Genomic DNA, 23,140 nt, shown 5'->3' on the forward strand with positions numbered 1-23,140 from the left:
ATAAAGTTTGGTTACCATGAATTTGTCAATGTAATTTTAAATTGTAGTAAATTTACAATGATCTCACTCAACTCACTATGGAAAAGCAGCCACAGGAAACTGAAGAAAAATAGCACCATCTCTTCCATCAACTTAATTAGTAGGAGTAGTGCATCTACAGGGGAATTTAAGCTCGTATCTCCTCGTTTTACAAATTTTCTTATAAAAGGAAAGCAAAAAAAACCCACAATGCCTGTCACATTACTGTAAAAGAGACTACTGCTAGCACTCRCATAATTGTTTATCAAAGGCTATTTAATCAATTTAATTGCCAGCACAAAAAAAATCTTGCCGGATTTCCATTATTTATTATATGTGGAGTTACTCACTAAAGTACTTGGAAAGATTTACTTCCAAGTGGTCACCTACTTAGATCAAGCGCTAAATCACTGACTCTGTGATGGTGTTTGTTTAGGTGGCAGCAGTTTAGCTGGCCCAGCCTCAATGGCCCCTTACTGAGATCTCTGTGTGTGTGGCCCATTTTGCCTTGCAGCTGGCTTGACACACAAGTCYCACTGTATACCAAACCCATTGTTATTTTAATGTGACTCTCAACAGTCTACTTTGCCCTCACCACCCTAAAAACAGTTCCTAAGGGCAGAGTGTTGAATGCCCTATGGCAAAGCCACCTGTCCTAAGGAAGATAAATCACAAAAGCAATTAAAAAAATTTTAAGGTGTGATTTTTTAGGCTCACCTTCCTCAGGCTGAGATGTAGCAACACATCTTCTTTGATCACTGTTTCAACAGATTAAGCACAAAAATATTAAAATTCGTATGGCTTTCCCTTATGTTAAATTATGATTCTTACTCTGACTTTTTTTWAAAAAAAAAGAAAGAAAAAAAGAAAAACTATTATGACACTGAAAAACAAACAGCTATAGTAGATAGATAATTCCTCTAAATTAGGTGTGAGCTATTTGTGACCTGGGGAAGTCTGCCATCCATTCAAAGAAACTTCAGGAAATAAGTAGCCCCATCCACTAAATTAAGCTAACATCTTTACAACAATTTGTAAATACAGCTTTAGCATCATCCAGTCTGAACGGTGCTAGGGAGGTCAGGACATTTATTTTAAGCATTTAGCTTGGGTAGTAGACATCAGTTATTGTGAGGAACCTTCCTCTCCATCAATTAAGCAGGTGAATTAGATTGTCAGCTCTGGTCTTCTGAATGACATGCACACAGATGCTGTAAATTACTCCCCTGATCCCTATTTATGCCAGTGGTAAAAGCTATACACAAACTGTCACAGGGATTTCACATTTGAACATAGCTTGCTTTCTCAGACCTCCTAAATTGCTTCAGGTGTTCAAGGCCTTAAAAGTAGGGGCTCTGATTAACAAGGCTAATTCTAGCTTTAGTGATCCAGTACAAAATAAGGGGAACTGATTTTGAGAACCACAGAGAAGTTTTTAATCTCTACATTTATTTACTTCCATAAGCAAATAAAGGACAATTATTCTTCCCTAGCAGCTAGGTAAGAAAAACCAAACTGAACTTAAAAGACCTGTTTTTAAGTTTACCTTCCCAAGATGTTTACAATGCCAGCTTTTATTGTTATAGTGTGGAATCACCTGTCAGATTTACCACTGCCAAACATCTCACCCAGACAATGATGGACAGAGCAAGACTTGAACATACAAGCTGTGGCACTTAAAGAGTGAGGATGAACCTGCTCTCATGAGGAAACTCGCAGAAACTACATTCTCCATCCTATTCCTCTTCAACCCTCAGTTTGTGGGGTGGGCAGGGTTTATAATGTGCATACTACTTTCTTGGTGAGGACATTCATTGCACCACAGTCTGAGGGAGCTCATGTCAATGGTAATCTGGCAGGCAATCAGATTTTGGGGATGGAAAACACCTATTAAGTCATCTAATGTACCAAACAGAATAGTTACTTATAGTTATAAGTATAATATATTTTCCACTCTTTTGTCCAATCTGGTACTAAGTAACTGAAGCAATGGGGCTGCTACCATATCCTCTGGCAAGCACTTCAACAAAAAAAAAGATCTCAACATTAGAAAATATTTCCTAATATGCCTATATTTTCCTTTACTTAACATCATTCCATTATTCTTATTGGCACTTCTACAGACCACACAGTACAGTTTGGGGTACAGCTTTATATTTTAGGAAGTAGATTAAGTAAACTTTCTTTAGCAGGTTGCTATCAAAGAAGATAAAAATCATTTCAGAATATCATTTGTTTTCCATAACTGTACTAAAGAAAATTTCAATATCTTACATATTTTTATCATTATTAAACGACTATTATCTGTCACTAGTCCAAAGTCACCAACAGAAGTTCCCTACTAGAAAACTAGAAAACAAATATGCAAGCACACAAAACAATACTCAGAAGACCTTGAAAGCAACTGAAAAATATCACCATCAGCCTGAAGTCAAACGACAGTGGTGACATAGCTAACTTTACTTCATATCAATTGATAATTATTAAATTACTAAWCCATAACATTTTAAGTGTAGCATTTTTATGCCTAAAATTTTAACATTAAGTTCTYATGCAGTAGGAAATCATGACAAACTTACCATCTAACATATGAAAGCTTTTGTTATTTATGCTAGAACAGGAACTTAAAGCAAACTAATTTATATATGAAGCACACCAAGCACCAACAGAGCGCATCTCGCATGTGTAGATATTTAGAGAACAAAGATCAACTGATCTACCAAGATGGTATAGCACTGTAGCACAGGGATAGAGTATGTATTCTCACAGAAGCAAAAAGTAGATAAAAGTTGGAATTTTATTACTACTATTACACTAAGTTCCTCACAGACTTTCACTTTGTGATTTGAAGTAACAAAAATTAACAAACACTCTACTGTCACTAACTACTGGTAATTAAAAATATATAAAGAAACTATTTAAATAAACTATAGTATCTTTAAAAAATGGATTTTCTTAACAGCAAGACAGAGTAAGAAATAACTTGTCCTATAGTAATAACTGTAAATGTTTTGAGGTGCTTTTAATATGCTCATTCTAGCTGGATTATACATCTAAAGTTCAGAGATCTTTTATGATAAGCTATACTTCACAGATATACCTTTTTGGCCAGCAGTTATTTACATATTGTGTACATACCTTTCGTAAATAGGAGACCGGACATACCATTTGTCATCAAGAGAACCAGGACATAACTCACAAGAAACAGTGAAATATTCAGAAGAACAAAGGCAAATGACTTGTTGGAACTCTGTAATTCACTTTTGATAGAAATTAGAGGTTTATCCCGACTAGATGGAGAACTATATCAGAGCACTGCCCTGGAAATTATTGGCCAACAGGATGGGCATAGATKACTGTTACCCACAGTTAAATCAACACCCATGCTCTAAGTAGGTTTTATTAATGCTAATTAAAACAAACAAGTTTGTGCATACAACTATGTATACACTTTTAACAAAAGATACATCCCCAAGAATGCATAAAATCCTATGTACTCACTCATGAACAAAATGTGCATTTGCAATAATAGGTAGCTGCATGACTAGATACCCATTTTGTAGCTCACAAATATACCAATCCATTTCAGAAGATTTTATAACTGTTAACATTCAGTATTCAAACTCCCAGTCAATGACATCTTCATGTATTTCTTTCCATATTCTCTTTTTGTTATACATCAAATGATAAAACACACTACTTAGGTTTAAGGATAGCAATCTTCTAATTGTTCCTGGTAATTTAACGGTCTTTTCGCACAACGATGACTGATGACATAATGGGGGTAGTAGAGGAGAAGCAGGGAATTTACAGGTATGATGGGTACTATTGCCAAAACTGGAACCGATTGCTTACTTTTCCTTTATGCTCACTTTTTAAATAAAGAACATGAAGACTCACACATCTAGCTCTATCTGACTGCAAGTAGTACATCTAACTAAAGAAATGCAGTACATTTTAAACAACAGTCACAGAAGTGACTTCCCAAGTCTGGAAATATTAGGTTTTAATTTGTGCATATACACGCTTACTGAGATACAAAAAGAGAAAAAGAGAACATTCATAGCGGCTAAACAAAAAGATATAAAGATAAGTTTCCCTTCAGAATAGTAAGCACTGGTAAGGAATATATATGAATTAAACTGAGTACTTACGTTGTAGAATAGTCTCTCTAAGTTTCCTCAGCAGTAAATGCAGAGAAATGTGCATTTTGGCTGAATTTCAACCTTCTACGTTCAAAGCTCAAGATTAGTTTCCTAATCTGATGCCAGAAGATATATAGCATGAGTACCTTTACAGAGACTTTGCAGAAGTTTGAAACACATTCCATCATCTACGTGAAAGCTATTGGTAATTCTGAYAAAGGCTTTGGCCATTTATTTATAGGCATTAATTCAGTACCAACAGAGGGGAGGAAGGTGTGCTTTCACCTTAGAGGTGTGCCTTCAATTTAGGAAAGGTTATCTTTCCCCAAAGCACTCTTTTTACACTCAATACGGAAAGCACGCCTAATAATTAGGACATTTTGTTTTTTAAACCACTTTGGCCAGGTTATTATTTTCCCAAATTGACATAAAGTTGTTTTCATAAGAATTAAGTTTCTAATAAGTCTTAATTGATGGAAACATATATTAGGTGGGGCCACATATATGAAGATATTTTCCCTTAATAAAATATAGTATGTATTTCATCTGTCTGGTATTTAGAATATATTATGTGTTACACAGACAAGGTAACCAAGACTGTTAGAATTACTGTTCACATTTTCTAAGTAAAATTTGGTCCTAACCTTGTAATCCTCTGTAGTACAGCACTTTTACTGTGACCCATTGTGAACAGGACTCGACCCTGCGTGTTCTGAAAAAGCGTGGAGCAGCAAGCACAGAGCCCAAAAGGCCTTGGGTAAATGCACAGAAAAATTAATAATGCAGACTGGAAGATCATATTACCTAACACTTGGCAACTTAATTAAGAGCCAAGATGTCCTGCAGTTTTCTGTATGGCAGAAGGAAAGGCATGCCGGTACTGAAGGACCCTTTTAAGAAGCCTAACTCAGGTTCAATGAATCTTTCTCCACTGGCTACGGGGAAGCAAACTCTTAACATAAGCATCTAAGTGAGCCACTTCAAAATTATATAGTATGAAGGCTGTTTTAAAGTAATTTTAAAATAATCTTTCCTCATCCCTTCACATGCATAGAAAAGCCCACACATACTGTCACTTAAATTTCTATCCATACATATATTGCATTCTTTGCCTATTTCCAGCTTAGAGAAAAAAAAATAAATTTCACCTTTCACTTCAACAGAAGTATCTCAGAGAAGGTGTGTGTGGGGGGGGAGGAGTTTGGTCTGATTTTTGTTTCAAGTCAGACACTGCTGTTAGGTGCTTGAGAGGTGATACAATCCTTGTTTTCCCCAAAGTAACCTGCCACAGGAAGAGTRAAGATCGCTTCAACAATGGCCTGAAGTAGCAAATTTTAATAGGTAATGCAATCCTTGCACACCATTGATTGGCTCTGGGGTACAGCTCCGTGCTAGATTTTTTTCTTCCAAGGAAAAGAGACATTCCTGTTCTCCTTTGTCTTCAATCTCATTTTCATCATCTCACCACAACTTACTTTCCCTCCATATTGCCAATGCAACTGATTGTAGAACTGTGCCATGAACTAGATCTGTGCAAAGATCCAGCCAGAAAAGCTATTCATTTTTAAACCCAAATTATTTCATTGATGTGGTTGAGAGGTCAGTCACTAACAGCTGCTCTAGCACAACCAAAGCAGTGACAAACTTTGGCACAGGTGTATCTTCAACTCCAGTGGAAGAAAGAGTAGGAACAAACAGGTTTTCCTTAAACTAGCTTCTCGCCAGAAGCCATAACACTAAACCACAACTGSTGACAGCCAAAGGTGTCTACATATACAAACTGTACTACCTTCCCCTAAAAGAAGCTCCTTTCCTTTGCAGTTAATAAACCAGCACAGCTGCATTTCTAGTCACAAATTAAAAAGGTTTTGTGCTTGAAATGGCATTAATGTTAGCTCTCAAATTAAAGTAATAGAAAAACAGATTTAAAAAATTGGTTTTGGTATTTGAAAGTAATCTTATTTCTAAATTTCTTCTTTTTTAGATGAATAAGGAGAAAGGAAAAAGAAGAAAGAAACCAGTAAATCAAAAATGTATACACTGATAGTGAGCATCAGAAAAGGGAAAAATACTAGGTTAGGAGTTAAAAACATTAAAATTACAGCTTATRGAACATTTCAGGTTAATACTTAACTGCAACTCCAACATCTAGGCATACCTTACTTACAGAAAACAGAAACCAAAACTTAAATTTTAAGTTACGCAAATAATACTCCTATTCAACATCATTTTAAAAAGTAATAAAAATGGTTCTGCTGATTTCAGGTTGTATTAGAAAACCCCAAAACTTGTTTTTACTTTAGCCCATAATGGAGTTCACAATATTCATTCAACCTGAAAGGTGTATCTCATGTCTGTTTGATCTTAGAGAACATCATAAAATATAGAAGGATACTCAGAAGGTCATTCTTACAGTTTAGCACTCGAATTTAAACATTTAACAATACTTACAGAAACATCTTTCAGATTTTTTTCATAGGAGAAATGACACACTGTATTTTCTTCACCTCTAGAAATAGCGAAGTTATATTTGCCAGCTGATTGCTCTCCAAGTATCAGTGCTTTCTTCAGTTCCTCAACGTACTTTTCTCTATCCATTTCCACGTCAGCAGCTTCCCTAGAAATTTCAGCTTCAGATACTATAAGAAAAAAAAAAGGGGGGGAAACACTCATGTACATACATGTACAAATACATACATACACACACTTCAAAGGATAGACTAAAGATGACTCTTCTTCCCTTGACATATCTATGTGCCAGACACTAATTCCATTCAAGCTGCTAAATACAGATTTTTCATAAGAACTAAGTTCTGTGCCCCGTTCTGTCTGAAAGTGGTTTATTACTACCACCCCACAAATTTACTTGCCTTAAGTTATTCTCTAACACTAACCTCCAACAGAAAAAAGTCTGTTTTAACTAATGGCCTGTTGTCCCCCCACCCCATTTTCACTGAAAGTAAGTAATCTCACTCCAGAGATAGCAAATATGCAACACTCCCTCACATAATCCTGATCCGCTTTGCTAATTTCTTAACTTGCAATCTTAAAACAAAACAAAATCATCAAATCAAAAACAAAAAATACACCCAAAGATACCCGAATCCATGTTCTACTGTTTAAAATTCAAGGCTCTGCRTTTGCAAGATGTGTCCAATTTGCATTAGATCAGATTTATTAAGAAACTTATTCCTTTGCTTTGGAAGTGAACACAAACAACACCACYGGGAGCAGCAAGTTTCTTGCACAGGCAAAGTGCAAGAAACAAAAACTCTGAAGGAGGTCACGTAGTACGTGTGTAACCCAATCCAGGCTTTAATGTCTAGTCTACTAGCACAGTATTTTAGATTCTCCACTTGGATCACAAAAGTATTTCCTCTTCTAGTTATGTGACCAATCTTCTGAGGAAGATTGTTCTAGATTGTCACTTATCATTGTTTGATGATAGACATTTCTAGCATTTTTCTGAAGATTCATCCAGCATCTGAGAAAACAAGACATAGAAAAGGAAATTCTTTTGTGACAGCYTGGAAGGGAGGGGCAGGGGAGAATCCTTCAAATCCTTCACACAACTACAAGTGACCCCCTCCCCCCCAAAAAAAAAGCATAGACACCTCAAAAAACTATCTTTCACCTTTATACAAGTGTCTTWCTTCGAAGATTGTTTCATACTAAGACATAAACCTGCAAACGTATCGCATTTGTACTGATGGAAATAGCATTTTAAGCAAACACAAGCCTGTTTAAATTGCCCCTTTTCCTATCCTTTCCCTTGACACAATAGCTAACCTGATATTTGCAAAAGAGCTGCCATTTAGCAAATGAACCCATCACACAAAAATACAGCAGTGGARTAAATGGATAATTACTTGCTATGGATAGTTATCTCCTCACACACTTCAAGACTTCTGACATAATTCTGCATCTTCAGTAAATTCAACTTATTTTCACAGATTGACAGAATACTTGAGGTTGGAAGGGACCTCTGGAGATTATCTAGTCCAACTCCCTACTCAAAACACAGTCAACTACAGCAGATTGCTCAGGGCTGTGTCCAGTAGAATTTTGAGATTCTCCAAGGATGGAGACTCTATAAGCTCCCTAATAACCTGCTCCAGCGTTCAACCATCCTTACTGTAGAAAGGTTTCTTTTTATGCTTAAATGGTTTTCTGTATTTCAATTTGTGTCCATTGCCTCTTGACCTTTCACTGGATACCACTTAGAAGAGTTTGGCTCCATCACACTCCCTCCCATCAGGTATTTACACACATTGATGAGATCTCTCCCTGAGCCTTCTCTTCTCCAGGCTGAAGGGTTCCAGCTCTCTCAGCCTATTTTCATAGGAGAGGTGCTCCAGTCCCCTARTCATTTTAGCAGCCCTTCGCTGGATTCAGCCAAGTATGTCCATCTCTCTCTTGTTCTGAGGAACCTAGAACTGGACACAACACTCTAGATGAGGCCTTACCAGGGCTTGTAGAAGGGGAGGACCACTTCTCTCGACCTGCTGGTGACRCTCTGCCTAATGCGGCCCAGGATGTTGTTGGCAATCTTTGCTGCAAGGGCACACAGAGACGTTTAYGTCTCATGGTAAACTGGCTTCCACCAAGGCCCACAGGTCCTTCCCTACCAAGCTGCTTCCCAGTACATCAGCCACCAGCCTGTACTGGTGACTGCAGTTAATCCTTCTCAAGTGTACGACTTCACACTTCCCTTTACTGAACTCCATGGGATACCTGCTAGCCCATCTCTCCACTCCTGTCAAGGTTCCTCTTACCAACAGGACAACAGTCTGGTGCATCAGTCACTTCTTCCAACTCTGTATCATCCACAAGCTTGCTGAGAGTGCATTCTGTCCCATCATCCAAGTCATTAATGAAGAGATTAAACAGTATAGGCCCCAGTACCAACTTCAGGGGACCCATTAGTCACTAGCCTCATGCTGCTGATCATAATTCTTTCAGTCCAGAAGTTTGGCGAGTTTTCAACCCACTGTACTCTCAACTTATCTAGTCTGTACTTCATTAGACTGCCTATAAGGACATTACAGGAGACGGTATTGAGAGCCTTAATGAAGTCAAAGAAACAACATCTGCTGCTATCTCCTCATTCACCTAGCTTGTCACTTGTAGTCAGCTATCAGGTTGATCAGGCACAATTTTTACTTCATAAACCCATGCTGTCTACCTCCAATTATCTTCTTGTCCTTAATATATCTAGAAATGGTTTCCAGGATTATTGCTCCATCGCATACCCAAGGATCAAGGTAAGACCTCCAGTTATCCAGATCCTCCTCCTTGTCCTTCCTGAAGACAGAGGAGATTTACTTTCTTCAAGGGCTCAGTAACCTCCCCTAATCACCACAGCCTTTCAAATATAATCGAGAGTGGCCTCACAATGAGATCAGCCAGCTCCTGCGTACTTGTGGAGCTTATCCATCAAGTAAGTGTTAAGTGCTCTCTAACTTGAGTGTTCTCCAGGGCGGCAGTCTTCATTGCTCCAGACCTTCCCACTGGTCTGAGGGGTTGGGATTTCTGAAGGCAATTCTTTACTAGTAAAGACTGAAGTGAAGAAGGCACTGAGTACCTCAACTTTTTTTTATGTCCTTTGTCAGCAGGTCCCCTACCCTAGTCAGCAGTGGGTCTGTGTTTTCCTCCATCTTCTCTTTGCTGCTAATATACCTGTAGGAAYCCTTCTTGTTGCCTTCATATCCCTTGCCAGGTCCATTTCCTGATGGACAGTGGCTTTCCTAACCCCACCTTTGCATGCTTAAACAGCATCTCTATACTCCTCCCAGGTCACTTTCCCAAGCTTACACCTCTTCTACACATCTTTTTTTTATGCTTAGGCATTCATTGTTCATCCATGCAGGTCCTCCTGCCACCTTTGCTTGATTCCCTGCTCATTGAAATGGACTATTTTTGAGGGCATGGAGGAGGTGATCTCAGGGTGGGAGGGGAGAAAGTCTACCAGCTCTCCTGGGGCCCTCTTTCATCCAGGCCCATATCCCATGCAACTCTTTCAAGCAGATCCCTAATGGACAAAGTGCTCTCCTGAAGTCTTGAAATTTAAGGTTGTGATCCTGTTTATYACCTTGTTCCCTCCACTCAGGATCCTAAGCTCTATTATCTCATGGTCACTGCGGCCAAGGCTACCCCCAGCTTTCACATCCTCAATCAATTCTTCCTTGTTTGTCAGTATCAGCTTCAGTTTTGTTTTCCATACACTTAAGTAAGACTTGAAAAACATGTAGGATATGATTGGCCTTCAGCTTTACAGATCTTTAAATCCTGATGAACTGTAACCTGATTTATCAGTTAGAGGTCATCCACTCACAAATACGTCCACTGTTTCTGCACACAAAAACATAATTACTACCTTACTAATTACCTTAAGTGATTACCATATATTTGTAAAATCTGATAAGGAAGGTCAGTCACTAATGCTCCACTCTTATTTTGTTTGTAAAACACAGGCTAATAGCTGGGAGAAAAAAGGAGAGGCAGGTGACAAGACAGAGTGCACAGATGTTACCACTGCAGGCAAACAGACAAACAGCTGACACAAGGACAAACCACCACCTCCTGTGGAAAATCTGAACATGCAGATACACTTGGTTAAAAGGATAGATTTTAGTGTCAGAATCATATTAGCTATCCTTTAGCACAAGGCATTTTTCCTAGACAGTTTCAGATATTTAAGGCTAAAAATCAGATAGAAACCAAGTGGATGCAAGGGAATTAGACTTCTTYGGAGTTGTTCATGTTAAAAGAATATAAACATGGATAAAGTAAGGTTCAATTAATATAAGTCAGTCACTTTGTCATGTAAAATATGTAAAGTAACAGACCCATGACAGTCTGAAGTCTTTCATAAAGCTCCACTTCTTAACTGGACAGGGCTCAAAATTGAGAATTCCCTCCCCAAGAAAACAACACACCACAGGAGAAAAACTATCACACAGACTAGTTTAACACTGTAGTAAAGGTCAAGGTCTGAACATTGCAAAMGTTCAGTAAATATTAAAAACATTACAGAAATGTCTATGCATTTAAAGAAAGTATGTTTCACATCACTCCTGTACATTATAATAACTAGAAATAAAATAATTTTATAATTAATATTTCTGAATTGTCAAGGAAGTTTTCATCCTTAGATTAAGTTGTGTTATTTACATGGGGGTGGGGGGGGAAAAGGAGTAGGCTGGGAAAAAGAGGTCAAGGGAAAAGTAAAGCATATTATAACTGCATATACCTACAGATTTGTAAACCCTAAATGTGTTCTTCCTTAAAAGAAATCCTGAAATGGAAACTGTATCATGTCATCTATTAGAGGAGATGTTATAGATGGATAATCATATAAATGTTTTTGTATGCCACAGTACTGGTGAGCTATAGTACATCTAAATACTCTATTAAACGGCTAATAAACTAAATGATTTGAATCATTTAGATTTTAGTATTATCCTTTTTGAGAATGTTTTTTCACTTGTTTTACCATTACACTTTAAGTTACTTCTTCAATCCAACAAGAYAAATGGAAACAGAGCAAAAAGGAAGCAGCAGCCCCCTTCACTAAGTTAGAGTTTAAAAGACCTCTATGTAAGGTCTACATTTTAGAGGAAAAAAAGAAAAAGGTAAGAGCAACAGCATCCTTCTTTCACTACATGGACCTCTCAAATTTCTTTTTTTCTAATATGTGAAACCCTTTTCTGATATGTGAGGAGAGAGGGGCTAAGACAGAAGGCTACATTTATTGCCATCTGGCACTTGTCCTACAAACAGGACCTTAAGTGCCAAGCCCCAGTATAAGAGTTCAACTGCAATGCTGCACCATAGCTTCCTTCCTTATGTGCCAAATGTATCTGCAGCTGGCAAATAGGAACTTGAGCCAGAGCCTCCACGATACAGCCCTGCAAACACAAAAAGATCTGTCAGACAGTTGTGAGATCAGGAGCAGTTCTGTATCAGCACTCACGCATTAAGGCTGACAGGCATCAATTTCATAATGCAACTGGTACCACTACAGACTTAGACACGTGAGTCTCATGCAGCAGTTAAAGCAGGAGGCTATAGATCTACGCTACCAGGTCTTCCTTATCTCCTTCTAAACCAAGGCAACCATGTTCAGCCTCAGATCCAACTCTCAAATATAATTGAAAGCATTTAATATTCATACAAACAATGCAACAATGCTGCATTTACTTAACACGTGGAATTCTATTTTCATTTTCTATTTTCATAGATGCTTAGAGTTTTTTTTTCCTCAACTTCTTTGTTATCTATACTAGTCAAACCCGTAATTCCTAACACAATGTGCAAACTGAAGTGCATTCTTGAAACTTAACTTGGCACAGGTGAAAAATTCTAGTGAAAAAAAGTGGACATACACACAGAAATAAAGTTAAGCATACAAGCCAGTGAAGGATTGTGGTTACAGTGTTGACCAGTGCTCATTTTGAGAGTCTAACAATCCATTACAAGTGGCAAGAAYACAGCAGGGGAAGAAAGGCATGAAATTTACCCTCAGAACACTTCTCTAAGCTACAGCCAACAATCATTTCCTACTCCTCACTAGCTAGCTTATCTACTGTACAGGGCGCTAGATAGAGTTGAGGGAAGAAAGGCTGCCAGCATGTTAGCATTCATTTTAAAACAAACAAAACCATGCAGACAGAAGGATGGTATCCCTTGCACTGTGAGGCAAAGGCAAGGGGCTGAAAAAGTAAGTCAGAAATGCTAGAGTATGCGAGTGGTTTAACTAAAAAGCAATGAGCACTGACAAAACAAAAATGAACACTGAGGAAATTAGATAAACTTAATCTCAAAAAATGTAAAGTTAATATGCTATAACAGAGTATTGGGATTCCTTTTCTTCTGTTGTGTTTGTGTATGCTCTGTACTCCTGTATCTTAAAGGACTAACAGAGAACCAATCTTTGAAGAAGTGACATTCCTAAATGCATGTATCTGTAGTTCTTTCATAGAATCAGTAAGGTTGGAAGGGACCTCTGGAGATCATCTAGTCCAACACCCCCCCCCCTCCGCTCAGCAGGGTCACCTCAAGCGTGTCTAAACAGGGTTGCATCCAGGTGGGCCTTGAAGATCTCCAGAGGAGGAGACTCCACAACCTCTCTGGGCAACCTGTTCCAGTGCTCTGCCACTCTCACAGCGAAGAAATTCCCCCTCTTTAACCCTACATTAAATTAATATATTAGATTATAYTCAATATTCCTGAATGCTTTCCCTCCCTGCCCCAGGATTATGCCTTATTGTTTAAATAGTAAGATTCCCAACACTTTTCATCATCACATTAAATATACAAAATCCATAAAAGGACAACTCCATCAACAACTCTCATTTACTTCCCAGTATGTCTTGCCAAGCAAAATTATCCACAGCATAAGAAACCTGAACGGGATTTCCTACAGCAAAAAAATATTCTGACCACTGCTTTCTGTCCTCCCAAGTTTCACAGTTGGGATTTAAGCAGTCTTAAATATATGCTGAGTTAGAAGGAAAAAAAAAATCAAAAGCAATTATGAATGTATGAAAACACAAACCAATACAGTAGAAGAGTCTCAGGCACAAGGACTTTGACTCCTAATGAAGTTATTAAAAGGATTACAAATTTGATAGGAATTCCTTGAAAATGGATCAGCTTCTTACAAAATAATAAAAGTTCTATCCTTTGGATGAGTAGTCAGTGTTCATGCTAAACTGCAGGGAGGTTTTTCTGCTTTTAGAGTGAGGTCATCTTGCTCTCACTGGTCCTCTGTTTTTAGGAAATGACCATCCAGCAATTCTGTCAGATGCAGGAAGTTAACAAAATGAAAACTGTGAGTACACATTTTTTTCCCTATACTCTGTCAGTTACATTAGGTTTTAGAAAACTAATAGATGAAAAAATAACATTTTTTTCCCAATTTTAAGCTGGTGATTTTAAAAGTAACACCTTCCCTAGCTATAAGGACMATATCAAAAGTTTTTAGACAAAAATAATGGAACACTCATTAGTTAAGCATTTAACAACATCAACATCTTCTTTTGTTATGTTGAAAATAAACACTTAGGAAGCTTTTTCTTGATTTGACAGTAGGATATTCATATCTGATTGCAGAGAGCGTGGGTGCATATACATCCTTTGTGCAGGAGCTCCTATTCAACAGAATGCTTGAAATGTTAAGAGGAATATGAAAGAGTAGACTTAATACATACATAGGTACCTTTTTAATTAGTCGCATTTCCTGTGTTCAAAAGAAAAAGATTAAAAAAACTTATTCAGAAGAAAGCTAATGAATTAAGCTTCTTGTAATAGAAAAAAAACGTACAAAGCATTAGAAAAACAGTAGTCCTATTTGAAATATAGAGGCTTATAAAGGGACTAGGAAGAAACATCTTAACTTCCACTGGGCAGGGGGAGAAGAAAGGAAGAAACCACAGGGATATCTGTTCTTGTAATTCAGAAAAAGGGTCAGGAAAACATTTTTGCCTGTGATAGGCTGTTTAATATATAGGTTTTTCCTCCCTTTGAAATACTATTGCCCTTGAGAGAAGTGCTTTTAATCAAGTATCTGACACACATTTCTAAAGGACACAAATCTCTTCTTTCTCTAGGCAGGAAGAGAAACATGCACACATTAAAAGATCCAACCTCTTATTCAGGTTTCTGAGTGGGGAAAAACAAACAAACTAACCCACAGGGTATTCTTCTTTTTTCTAGTGATTTATCCCCAGGGAAAATAAAAAAAAAAAAAAAAAGAACACTCACACATTTGAGCATTACATTGAATACATCTACACTTAAATAGCAATATCTTATTAAGCTGTTTAAAATACATCTGCAATTAAATGCCTCATGAACTATGTAACTCATAAATGATACTTGCATGACATATTTGTTCAAGGATCTGAAGATTACACAGATGCAGTACTTTCAGGAAGTTACGTTAGTGAGAAAGAACAAGACATTGCACACCCCTGTGTTAAATGTATTAGTTTTGATATGCGGCTTTCCACAGATTCCAGAGAGATCTGAACCATCCCAGGTGATCTCCAACCATACTTCCCCTCCACCACTGAGTGGAGGTGATTTCCAAAAAACACTTTTGGATGAAAGATGAAGGTCACAGTTTAGAAAGTGCTTAAAGATACTGCTCAAAATTGTATTAATAAAAGAGTAGTAATTCAAAAAAAAAACTTTTTTTCTTTCCAATATTACCTGTCCCAGTCCATGCACACTGAGCATCACTGAGTATTACAACAAAGCCAGTGCCTAAATCCTTTTCCCATGATATTTGTAGAAAATATGTTGCTTCTGGATCAGAAATTGGATGAATTCTACTCAAAGTCTTCTCCATTTTCCAGGTACCTGTTTTGGAAATAAAATAATCTTTTACTTATTTAATTTCTAAATTAAAGGAATACATTCACAATATTAGATATGCCCAGCTTGCTATCCTCACAAGAGTAACACCACATCAGCATTTCATTCAGTATTTATCATTTACACTACCAGTAACACTCAAGTTTAAATCAGCATAATGCACCTTCTTTCCAGAAGAAAACTGGGGGGGAGGAGGGGCAGGGAACAACAAGAGAAACTTCTTACTGAGGCAACATTTGATAAAACTTACTCCTTAGGTGGGAGAGGGAGACAAATCTCCATCTTAATAGTCTAACATACACAGGAAATCATGCAACAACAGTATGAGAGAGTAAGCCCAAGTATCGAGCTAAAGCAAATGACTGCAGTTAAAACAGCCAAGTGAATCCACTTAATCACTCACTAGCATAACAAGTATAACATCGAGATGCAATCTGTAAAAGGCTAGGGGAGGAGCAATCTTCAGAAAGAAAATATTTGTTGTAAAACTGGTGGGTCACCTGAATAACTTCACGAAGCACAAAGGACCAATGTTCTCCTCTCTGTCTTGTCCACTCAGACAAATTTTCTAAGGGTCTTCTAACCCCAATCTTTCTCCCTTTTTCTCAGGGTGGAGGCTTGCCTCCTGCTTGGCCTTCCCCTACAGACTATTGCTCATTGAGCTCCTGCAGCAGCAGCATCCTATGGCAGGATCTTGGTAGTGATGATACAGAAGTAGATATTCCTGTTTTACATCCAGAGAGATTTTCCCAAACCAACTGAATTCCAAAATTCTACTACTTCAGTAATTCAGAAGTATAGCTAGTTCTCACTCTGTATTTGCTTTGGGTTAGATTCTGTATTATTGAAAAAAAAATAGATTTGGAGCGCAACAAGCAGAGGACTGGAACAGAAAAAAGGGCAAAAAAAATTAAATACAGTTTCCCACTGATTGATGAAAATGTGGAATACACAATTAGAAAAGATCAAGCTTTCTGAACTCACTGTATGTTTTTTACAATTCTGAGCTGCAGAGTTCAGTAGTCTGTTTCTGGCAGTAGCCTAAACAGATATTTGACTTGATCTTCTGACTATACTCTGAGCAGGAATAGAAAAGCCTACGTAGCCTTCACAGAACACGACTACAAAAGCCTGCAAGAAACCAAGGCTCAGATTGTCAGCTCACCAGCTAAATACTTTTTGTTTCAAGCTTGTTTATATCCCACCAGCAAAATCACTAGCTTCCAGTTCAATTAACTTCAACCCCATCACCTTCTAGATACCCAAAAGCCTACAGCAGGTACCTCAAACTTCTCAATTCACACACACACTGAAATAAAGATTTGCCACACCCTGGTCCTTAACACTTAAGATTGCTAAGCACCTTTGAAAAGAAACCACTGGTTTATATAGCTAGTTTTAAATAAATAACATTGGTACAAGTACAAGCACACTTGCTTATACAGCTTAGAATTATATTGTTTTTTCCCCCATCTACARATTAATTTTTTTCAGAGAACTGACAACATTTCCAAACAGAAAACTGAAAAAAACAATTAAGGTTTAATAAAGAGCAGTGCCATCAGCCAGATATATTTGAATATTCCTAGAATAAGAAATTAAATGTCAGGAAACCAGGGAATGCAAAGTTAGTATACACAAGCAGTGGCCATTTTGCAGCTCACAGTCTTCTATCACCCAACACTCAGCATATGGAATATAAATGGAAAGAGGCAGTATTCAGCTGGATGACTGCCACTTGAAAGCCTGCTACTAAGATCCTCTGCAAAACAGAGCAGTGAAAGCCAGCAACAGCAAAAKAACTTATTAGAAAACTGGATGTTGCAGTTGCAGAGAACTTGATATATATCATACTGGATTTTATAGCTCAATATCAAAGCAACCTGGCAATCTGCACTTGACATAAGACCTTTTAAAGAATCACATGTTTATGTACAGTCTAGCATCACAATGAATCTCATGGTTCCCAGGATCATTATATCTGCATTCAGCAGTCTGTTCCATAGAATCATGAATAAACAGCCAATTTTGAAGTTAACATTGACATAGTATTTTCATAGAGCACACTGTATCCTGTCCTGTACTTATTTGTGGCTTGGGGTACCCAGTTGTTTTGCATCCCCTCCCCCCCCCTTTTTTTTTTTTAAGGAAAGGGGAATGAAGATGAGGTATRTGTTCATTCACACAGTAAATCCAATATGTATATTAACAGCAAGAAAAATACAACTTAAGGATTTAAGCGCCTTCCAAACATCTATCTATTGCCAATGAAAAGCTGTCCACCCTTCATAAGTACCCTGTGAGTCGGTAGTAGGGAGAGGTCTATTTAAGAGCCAGGTCTGGAGCGCAGCGAACAGAGACAGCAGTTTATGCAGCAGTTTGCACAGTTAGGTGCAAGAGGACATCTTTCTTTTTCCAGTGCTAGTAGTGCCCACTCTTGCTAACATGGTTGTAACTCGCCATAAAGCATATTTGCCAGTAGCTGTGGGAATTACTACATCAGCTGTGTCGGAAGCTTCAACCYAGACAGAGCCTCTTGCAGCAGATGCTGCCGTACACCTCCCAGGCTGCAGGGAGCACCTGGAGCCTCTCCAGACGGCCCGGRCTGATGGTCCACCCTCCTGCAARAGGTGTGTTCTTGTTGACAATTTGTGTTGTCAAGTCAGAGAGTTGCAGGATGAAGTCAGTAGACTGCGAAACATGCAAGAAAGTGAGCAGGAGATAGACAGGGTGCTCTCAGAGACCATACTGCTCCCAGAGTCCCTATTCCCTGCAGCAGGGCAGTTGCTGGAGGACTCTGAAGAGTGAAATACTACAGCACAGCACTATCAAAGAAGGCTGGAAGCTAGCTGCTTCTCAAACAAAAAGAAGAAAGGCCCCTAATCCTCCTGTAGACATGGAGTTACAGTTGAAGAACAGGTTTAGTGCACTCCAGGATGAGGAGAACCCAGACCTGGCCTCAAGGGAAGCAACCGGGCTGTCTGACCCTGTGCCTTGCRTGACCACTCGGAAGAGGCGACGAGTGGTTGTAGTGGGTGATTCCATGCTGAGGGGGACAGAGGTGCCTATCTGCTGACTTGACCCCTCCTCTAGAGAGGTTTGCTGCCTGCCAGGGGTGAGGATACAAGATATGTCAGAAAGGCTTGTCCGCTCATCATACTACTACCCTCTGCTGCTCTTTCACATGGGTGCTAACGATACAGAGAACAAACTAGARACAATCAAAGACGACTTCAAGGCCTTGGGCACAGTGGTCAAGGGTATGGGAGCCCAGGTGGTCTTCTCATCGGTCCTGCTGATTAGGGGGAGGCATGGGAGGAGTAGGAAGATTTTCTAAATCAACAACTGGCTACACCACTGGTGTTGGCAACATCATCTTCAAAAAGTCATGGAAAACTGGAGAGGTGCCTGAGGGCTGGAAGAAAGCCAATATCACTCCAGTCTTCAAAAAGGGCAAGAAAGAAGACACAAGCAACTATAAGCCAGTCAGCCTCACCTCCATCCCTGGAAAGGGGATGGAGCASCTCATTCTGGATGTCACCTCCAGACACATGGAGGAAAAGAAGGTGATCAGGAGTAGCCAGCATGGATTCACCAAGGGGAGATGCTGCTTAGCCAATCTGATAACCTTCTCTGATGGAATGACTGGCTGGGTAGGTGAGGGGAGAGCAGTGGACGTTGTCTACCATGACTTCAGCAAGGCTTTAGACACTGTCTCCCATAACATCCTCCTAGATAAGCTCAGGAAGTGTGGGTTAGACGAGTGGACAGTGAGGTGGGTTGAGAACTGGCTGAAAGGCTCAGAGGGTCGTCACCAGTGGTGTGGAGTCTAGTTGGAGGCCTGTGGCTAGTGGCATCCCGCAGGRCTCAGTCCTGGGTCCCATCCTGTTCAACATCTTCATCAATGATCTGGATGAGGGGACAGAGTGCCTCCTCAGCAAGTTTGCTGACGATACCAAACTGGGAGGAGTGGCTGACACACCTGAGGGCTGTGCTGCCCTTCAGAGAGACCTGGCCAGGCTGGAGAGTTGAGCAGAGAGGAACCTCATGAGGTTCAACAAGGGCAAGTGCAGGGTCCTGCACCTAGGGAGGAGTAACCCTAGGCACCAGTACAAGCTGGGGGATGACATTCCAGAGAGCAGCTCTGCAGAGAAGAACCTGGGAGTGCTGGTGGATGACAAGCTGACCATGAGACAGCAATGTGCCCTTGTGGCCAGGAAGGCCAATGGTATCCTGGGGTRCATTAGGAAGACTGTTGCCAGCAGGTCGAGGGAGGTGATCCTGCCYCTCCACTCAGCCCTGGTGAGGCCTCATCTYRAGTACTGTGTCCAGTTCTGGGCTCCCCAGTACAAGACAGACATGGAGCTACTGGAGAGAGTCCAGCRTAGGGCTATGAGGACGATCCGAGGGCTGGAGCACCTGCCCTCTGAGGAACAGCTGCGAGAGCTGGGCCTCTTCAGCCTGGGGAAGAGGAGACTGAGGGGGGATCTTATCAGTGTGTATAACTAGCTGAAGGGAGGGTGTCAAGGGGAYGGGGACAAACTCTTTTCAGTTGTCCCATGTGACAGGACAAAAGGCAATGGGCAGAAATTGAAGCACAGGAAGTTCYGCCTGAACGTGAGGGGGAACTTCTTCCCTGTGAGAGTGACGGAGCMCTGGCACAGGTTGCCCAGAGAGKYTGTGGAGTCTCCTCCTCTGGAGATCTTCAAGGCCCGCCTGGACGCAACCCTGTCTAACACGCTCTGGGTGACCCTGCTGAGCAGGGGGGTTGGTCTAGATGATCTCCAGAGGTCCCTTCCAACCTTACTGATTCTATGATACAATTGTTATAAAGTAGGATTTGTTATAAGAAAGTTAAGTTTTGTTATAATTTTGTTAATTTTTGCATTATTCCTCAGTTGTCTGATATTTTAAGTTCTTCAGTAATTTCCCCTAGGTAGCCTTTCACAAAGGTCATGAGAGGCCCCCTACACAAGGGAGTAGGGTCAGGCCGTACTGGTCTTGCCATGACACGTGCATTAGCACAATGAAACCCAAGATTTGCATAGATCCATATCACAGATGCTAGTGGTCCAAGAAGGTTCAAGTGATTGCTCTGCCTGAGGAAGAAACAGCATGCACTGAGTACATAGATGTTTGGGCAGGTGTAGGTACTAAAAGCTCTATCAAGATTTCCATTTAAAGCATAGCAACAAGACATCCTGGTCAGCTTCAGTTCAGACCCTAAGGGGACTCTGGTAACAGCAAGAAGCTCTTTGCTCATTGGATATCAAGAGCCAAATCTACGTACAAATTTAACTRCCTTCGGTCTCCCAAGAAGTTGACCTCTTCAGGTCAGGAACCCCAGTTGCCCACACTGTAACTCACAGTGCTCAGCTATGTATCTAAAACATTTGAAAATGCCTTTCCCTTGTCTGAACAAGCATACAGTATTCAAAAGGTACAAAACACATTAATTTAAGACTAGTTATGCAAGAGCTGCATAGAGCTGCATTAACAGCAATAAAACTGCATTTCAGTAATGCAAACTTTTAATCAAATTTAAACTCTAATTATGTTAATGCAATGAAAAGTTAATTGCATCTAATAGTTAGTCCAAATACATATGTATTGTGGTTTTGTTAACAAACAGCATCTCTAAACAGCAAGAGGAACATCATGTAATATGCCTGTTGACTTCCACAATTTCGTTAAAACATATAACTAGCTACTTCCAGCATGCCTGAATACACATTATATTTTCATCAAATATAAAAAAAMCCCCAAAACAAAACAAAAACAAAACAAAACARAAAAAAACACTTTCAGCTTAAGGCTCAAACATTTCTCTGTTTAAAAATTTTTCATGARAAGTTTAGGACATGGAAACTATGGTATGAATAGAAGAGATAAGTCACATATACAAAACTAGGCATCACAAATTCTAACCAACCGAATTAACACTAATTACACTACCATTTTTATCCATAAACCATTACCTATCATACTATTGGAAATGTCATAATCTGCAGATCAATTTACTGAAGCAATACAAGAAATCAAGATGTTAAGAATAAGTAAATAAATAATTCAAGATCAAAAAGTTTTCTATTTCTATAGCCAATGCACTAGCCATTTCTGAACATTTACAATACAATTGCATAGCAAGAACAGAACTGCAAGGAAGAACAAATTGAACCATTTGGGGCATGGAAGCCTGGAGCAAGGTCACTGAAGTTACTGTTTATGGAATGAAAGCCATTTGAAAGATTTGTAGTGCAAAAACTGCCTGGATAGGGGTCAATAAAGAACACATGACAGGAAACAYAAGTCAATGCCTGTAACGTATTTAAGAACGTATTTAAGTATACCGCCATGTATTTTCTTTTGTCTATCAGACTCAAAAAAAAAAATGTTCTGGAACAATACAGAACCTCTTATGAAGTATTTTAGTAGAGGTCCCTTCCTTAAAACACTGTTTTCAAGATGACTTTAATTATTCTTTTTTTCTTAAAGGTAGTAAATAGACCCACACAGACAGTATACAAGATTCTCTATTTTATATATATATGTGTGTGTGTGTGTGTGTGTGTGTGTATATATATATATATATATATATAAAAAAAATATATATTATTTTTGTATCTCATAAATATTTAAATATTTTCTTATTTTTTTTATATATGTGTGGGTGTATATACATATATATATGTGTGTGTGTGTGTGTGTGTACACACACACACACATATAAGAGCTTTTTTTCATTGCACTCAATCTTTGTCACAAGGAAAACCAGCAGTCAGTAAAAGCCACCTGCCTCGGAGGCTTTCTTTTTAATGCAGAGCACTCATAACAGAAAGCAAGGTTATAGATTCAAATTTTGTATTTATATGAAGATAATGAGGATGAAGCATCAGCCCTCAGTCAGAAAAAAGTGATATAAAGAGTATATTTCTAGGCCTCTCTATACAGGAAAAAAAAATACGTCTCTTCACAGATGCACTAACAAGGTCTGAATGTTGCATTCCTACGATGTCATACTCACATGCTTCTCATGCATCTGCCTTCACGTAGTAGTATTTCACACCAYGTAACAGCTAAAAATGGAGATTCTCCACATTAATGGCTAAAACAATGGAGACAGAAGCTGCTTACTGTTAAGAGGAAGAAAGGAGCACAGCAGCTGAACTGAGAAAGCTTCCATAGGATTTTGACCTGTGACTAAATATTATTTAATTAAAAACAAGAACTAAGGAGTACCCAGTGCAGCAGAATGTTATTTTTCACTGACAGAACACAAAATGTAGTCCCTAGGTTTTGCCACATTTTAGTGTGCATCTTTGAACAAACAATTTAATTCTACAAGCTGGCATAAAACGAAAGCATCTTTTTCACCAGCCTTTATCTTCTCCATTGTGCTTACYGACCTTCCAAGACTAGTATTATCTATTACTACCTGTTTGGAAACAACCTCACAAAGCAGACCTCAGTCTTAGYTGAGATCTCTAAGCACTCGATGCTTTCAAATCATCAGCAAAAGCTCAAAGATTTCTCAACTGTACATAATGGCTGTTACTCCTCTCCAAGAGGAGCATAATGGATTCATAAACATTAAT

General features: G+C 39.0%; 1 protein-coding gene across 6 annotated transcripts in view; it reads right to left on the reverse strand.

The window, feature by feature from the left end:
• XRCC4 (X-ray repair cross complementing 4) overlaps window positions 1-23,140 on the reverse strand; it is a 254,847-nt gene that overhangs the window by 152,881 nt on the left and 78,826 nt on the right. For 4 of the 6 annotated variants that reach the window (XM_085316854.1, XM_085316892.1, XM_085316886.1 and 1 more), the window contains 2 exons: window positions 15,381-15,530; window positions 6,615-6,802 (listed from right to left, as the gene is read on the reverse strand). In XM_085316854.1, the coding sequence (XP_085172980.1) occupies window positions 6,615-6,802; window positions 15,381-15,519 (327 nt within the window). In that variant the 5' untranslated portion in view covers window positions 15,520-15,530. Of the gene's footprint in view, window positions 1-6,614; window positions 6,803-8,629; window positions 8,718-15,380; window positions 15,531-16,045; window positions 16,130-23,140 lie in introns of those variants that run through there. The other 2 variants (XM_085316861.1, XM_085316878.1) reach the window with 2 other exon arrangements.

This window comes from Rhea americana, unplaced genomic scaffold, assembly GCF_003343005.1.
Source record: "Rhea americana isolate MKP2758 unplaced genomic scaffold, rheAme1 scaffold_114, whole genome shotgun sequence".
NCBI lineage: Eukaryota > Metazoa > Chordata > Aves > Rheiformes > Rheidae > Rhea > Rhea americana.